The sequence below is a fragment of the Xyrauchen texanus genome, chromosome 9 (genome assembly GCF_025860055.1).
Source record: "Xyrauchen texanus isolate HMW12.3.18 chromosome 9, RBS_HiC_50CHRs, whole genome shotgun sequence".
NCBI lineage: Eukaryota > Metazoa > Chordata > Actinopteri > Cypriniformes > Catostomidae > Xyrauchen > Xyrauchen texanus.
Genome location: NC_068284.1, coordinates 42,724,647 through 42,729,753, shown reverse-complemented (window position 1 = coordinate 42,729,753; position 5,107 = coordinate 42,724,647). Strand labels below are relative to the sequence as shown.

The window sequence follows — 5,107 nt, the reverse complement described above, 5'->3', positions numbered from 1 at the left end:
ACTTACAAATCTTCATTTGGTTCAGAACAAAATGAACTATTACTATTACTTTGTCCAACAAAGTTTTAGTCATAATTGTTGAAGAGTTTTGAAAGAAAAATGCAAAATGCTAAAAGAAAAAAATGATTGAATGTGAAGATTGCTTTATAAGCATCCCATTCTTTAACCAAATGCAAAATACAGCTAAGAGAAACATTGATGTTCAGTGAAAAATGAATTCAGTTAGGCACATCACAAATATCTGACACTAATATTAGTTCCACAAAATTGTTGAGAGGCTTCTGAAATGTATGTGTACGGTACAGTCTTACATTTTATAAAGTCAAGAGACTTACTCTTGTTTTGTGTGCCTATACTCATGAAACAGACCTATCTTTAAGAGTGATATTGGAATGGTTTATGGTGTGTAATAACATGAATGTAGGATTAGATACCTTTTTTATTCCTATAGGAATAGAAGACGACCACTGCCACAATCAAAGCCAATACGACAATAAGGGGAATTAACCAAGAGATATACTCAGATTGCGGTCCAGTGCTTGTGTCTAGACATGAATATAAGAGCAGAAATCATTCATTTAACCAAGGTGAAGATCAAACTAACATGTATTTCAGTCTGGTGTGCTGTTCAGAATCATTTGATATGACATAAGAATGGCAATATGTATTGAAAAATTATTTATAATCAGAACTGTCATTCTCTCATTCATTTTTCACTTGCTGTTTCTCATCTGTGTGTATTGGAGTGGATGTGTACCTTTATTAACAATGCAGGATTCATTAACTTCCTTTGTATCATTCCTCCAACTAACTGGGTTGCTATGGTTACAGATGATAAAGTCACCACTGCAATACAAGCTTAGAGTGTAGTTTCCAGATGATCTCACTTCCTCTTGAAAACAGCTGTTATTGTAAGTGGAGCTGATTGTAAAATTATGTCCTTTACATGTAAAGCTACAGATGTTTTCAGATAGGACAGGAGCTTCCACTGGATCTGAAACAAATATTAAAACATTTAAGACTTGTATTCAGTAGATTTTGCTACATATATTCAGTGGCGCTAAAGTATTTATTATTCAATAAACGTGGATAAAACCAGTGCAAAACTATTTATACAAACTATGTCTAACAGTCTTAATTTGTTTTATGTAATTTTCCCTGAAATTCACATAAATAACTGAAAATCGTAAAAACAAAATTATTATTATTATTTTTAAGTCAAAGACAATCTCATTTGTTCACTTATGAATAAATCTATCATTATTTGTTCTAGGGTTAGGGTGCAAATAATATTTGCCACTATTTGCACTGGGGTGTAAACAGCATCCACATTTATTTGCTGCAAGGTGCAAATAGCATCAACCAAAAAATGTAATGCAACTTATTAAGACAGCATTTCATCAGTTTAACTGGTGCTCCACTACATTATTTACACTGTTTTCATATAAAATAAACTGATCATAGTTGACATTGTCTTATATGCACTTTTATCATACTCTAAACAGTACAAATCACACTTACCCATAACAGATACTCTGTGTTTCGCCACATCTTTGGTTAAATCTCCACTTGTACTGGCTGTGTAAACTCCACTGTCTGTCTTCTGCATGTTCTTCAATGTCAGAGAAAACGTTTCATTATTGAAATCCGTTCTGTTCGTGTAGAAAGGGTGAAGTCTTGCTGTTTTAGTTGCACTTATATATTTGAATATATTCTCTGATTTCTCATTCTTCCAGACTAATTCATCAAACTCTGGTAGTTCATGTGTCTGTATATACAGTGTAACAGATCCTCCTGTCTGCACAAACAGTGTGTTTTCAGAGCAGGACACTGAGAAAAGAGAAAGAAAGTCTTTGTGTAAGGAGTAACTGCTTGCTTACTCTAACTATTTTCTCTTACCTGTTTACTCAGTTGATCAATCCTTGTCATTATGTCAGTTACAATATACTACTGTAAATATACTATTTTATTCATACACTGATGAGCAAAAACTTTGACCATTCACAGGTGATGCGAATAACACTGATCATCCTCTAACAAGGCCACATGACAAGTTCTGGGTAGATTAGATGGTAAGTGAACAATCAGTTCTCGAATCAATGTGTTGAATGCAGGAGAAATGGGCAGGAGTAAAGACCTGAACAACTTTTACACGGGTCAAATTGTTACGGCCAGATGACTGGGTCAGAGCATCTCTGAAACAGCAAGGCTTGTGGGGTTCTCCTGGTCAGCAGTGGTGAGTGCATACCAATAGTAGTCCGAGGACGGACAAACCACAAACTGCCAACAGGGTGTTTGGTGCCCAAGGCTCATCTATGGACGAGGGCAATGAAGGCTATCCTGTCTGGTCCAAACAGACAGAAGGTCTACTGTGGCACAAGTCACAGAGAATTTTAATGATGGTTACTGGAGGAATGTGTCACAACACACAGTGCATCACACACTGCTGCGAATGGGGCTGTGTATCCGTTGATATGTTTTGGCAGCACATGGAGGACCAACAGCATATTATGCAGGAGGTCATGATGTTTTGGCTCATCAGTGTTTATACAGTAATAACAATAATAACAACAGCACCTTATACTCTAGAGCAATCATCAGAGGCATCATTTGGAGAGACATTAAAATGACAGAATATTTCATTTAATCTGAAAATAACTGTGACATTGTTTGTAAAATAGACACGAAGATAAGAATAAATAATACTGCCCTACAAAGCCAAAATACATTTTTGTATGAACAGAATCATGTTTTCTAGACTGATCGTTCCTGTGTCAGATGGGTTAGGCTGCTCATATTCAGAGATAACAGTATAACTATTTTCACATTTGACTAGACAATCAGAATGTTGAAGTCGTTTTTCTTAGTATCAGACACACACAAGTTTGCTCAGCTATCTAAATATGTATTATATATAGTTACTTTAAACTCGAAATCATACCCTAAACCAAACCAAACAGAAAACTTTTTGTATTAATATAATTTTAAAAATCATTATTTCATTTATTGTATGTATGTGTTGTTTTTGCAAATGACGTCATCCCAAAATGTCCCCAAAGGGAGGTATTGTCCAATTTTGCTCTCTTTTGGGTACACATTTGCCCACAAACTAAAGCTAAGTACAGATGCATACACTCACAAACCATTAAAATAAGCTTATAATCACTGCCAAATAATACACACACCTCTCACCAACACTCTCATACACAGCATTCACTGATTCTTAATGATCATAGACAGCTATAATACAGTTTAGGTACCACAAGCATACAGAAAATGAACTCTGAGGATGTCTGTAATAGACAAAAAGAGAAATGATCGAGATGACCATTGAGCAATAGACAAAAGACTGTCAACTGTTCCTTCAGAAACCCCATCAGATAAAGGCTTTAAAGCACTTGAAATATATCTTAAAAGTTACCAGGTTCCTTCAAAGGGTAACTAGAGGATCTCCAAAATGCCAGTGTGTCAATTGAAGAACCCCTATAAGTTCCTCAATGATCTTATTCATATTTTTTTCAGTTAAGAGAAATTATTAATACAGTGATTGTCACCTAAAAATAATGGAAATTACCTGTGCTGTCTAAAAGAAGAACGAATACGAGCATCCATCTTAAAGCCATTGTAGAATAAAAATGGCAGCAAATGGCAGCATGCACTTCACCGTCTTTCAATAAGGAAGTGAGATGTAATGTTAAGAAATGTAACAGCACAATGACACGAGTTTCACTTGGTTCCATGTTAACAATCCAGTGTCTATCCGAAGTAGAAATACTAATAGCAGCACATCAGGTCAAAATATGACCTGCAATATGACTTCTTGCAAACAGCTATTCACTTGAGTTCACTGGGAAAAAAAGTTTACAAAAGAGTTACAAAGTGAAATCTTTTAATATTTCACATAATAATAAATAAATAAAATGGTTTCACAGACTATGCTTTAGCATTTTCTAAAGCCTTTAAGTTCAAATTTAGCTTGATTGAAGGGTTTGTATTATTCAGTTGGGTCTGATAAAACACTTTCAAAGATCTCTCTCTCTCTCTCTCTCTCTCTCTCTCTCTCTCTCTCTCTCTCTCTCACTCTCTCTCTCTCTCTCTTTCTCTCACACTCTCTCTCACTCTCTCTCTCTCTCACTCTCTCTCACTCTCTCTCTCGCTCTCTCTCTCTCTCTCTCTCTCTCTCGTTCCTGTTATTTCCACCCCCACTTCTCCCTTTTTTTTGCACACTAATTTTAAACATCCTCTTTGTACACTTTTCAAAACATCCCCCAATGATAAACGTCCATAAATGAAACAACACAACTCCAAAATCATAAATTACAGAGTTTATGTATATACAGATAAAATAAGAAATTGTTATAAAGAGTTGTTAAATGTAAATTTACAATGTGCTATTGTCATAACAAAATAATTTGTACATTAATTTTGAACAATTTAATTTTGTAGATATGCATAATAGATATATCATTATTTGACAATTCTGTTGTGGTGGTGTAGTGGGCTAAAGCACATAACTGTTAATCAGAAGGTTGCTGGTTTGATCCCCATAGCCACCACCATTGTGTCCTTGAGCAAGGCACTTAACTCCAGGTTGCTGCAGAGGGATTGTCCCTGTAATAAGTGCACTGTAATTCCCTTTGGATAAAAGCGTCTGCCAAATGCATAAATGTAAAACGTAAATGCAATGGTATGGTGCTATTTTTGGCATTGGAATGCCCCTCTATCTAAGCTCAAGCTATGTCACATTTCATGTCATGTCACACTGAAGGGTAAACCCAACATACTGACTTGTTTGACTCATGACTACAAATGTGTTCCGCAAATCTTTTTTGGTATGTACGCAAGTCATGATTTCCAACACCACATTCAAATTTACTTCAGAAAAGATATGAATTTAATATGTTTATTAATAAAGAAAGACACAAAATAAACACACATTAAAAATTATGAGTGAAAAATCTTAAAAATGGAAATGAGGCTAAAACTATTTACTCAATACTTAGTTAAAAGACAACATGTTTCAATTTTCAGTCTTATGGACTATATTTTTAGACCTATATTTTACATGGGTAACACTTCACAATAATTTTCCATTTGTTAACATTAG

The 5,107-nt window shown here is 34.9% G+C and overlaps 1 protein-coding gene across 1 annotated transcript; it reads right to left on the bottom strand.

The window, feature by feature from the left end:
• Nucleotides 1-426: 426 nt before the first annotated feature.
• LOC127649737 (CD48 antigen-like) lies at nucleotides 427-3,693 on the bottom strand. The gene is made up of 4 exons (XM_052134962.1): nucleotides 3,575-3,693; nucleotides 1,522-1,830; nucleotides 758-994; nucleotides 427-545 (listed from the first exon to the last, which is right to left on the bottom strand). The coding sequence occupies exons 1-4, from the start codon at nucleotides 3,621-3,623 to the stop codon at nucleotides 427-429; spliced, it is 714 nt and encodes a 237-aa protein (XP_051990922.1). The 5' UTR covers nucleotides 3,624-3,693.
• Nucleotides 3,694-5,107: the final 1,414 nt, after the last annotated feature.

Excerpts from the sequence above, each read along its gene's own strand:
- LOC127649737 (XM_052134962.1), bottom strand. The coding sequence starts at position 3,623 with ATGGCTTTAAGATGGATGCTCGTATTCGTTCTTCTTTTAGACAGCACA. Across the intron at positions 1,831-3,574 it reads TCTTCTTTTAGACAGCACAG|TGTCCTGCTCTGAAAACACA; the intron begins GTAATTTCCATT and ends CTCTTTTCTCAG. Across the intron at positions 546-757 it reads ATCCTGCATTGTTAATAAAG|ACACAAGCACTGGACCGCAA; the intron begins GTACACATCCAC and ends ATTCATGTCTAG.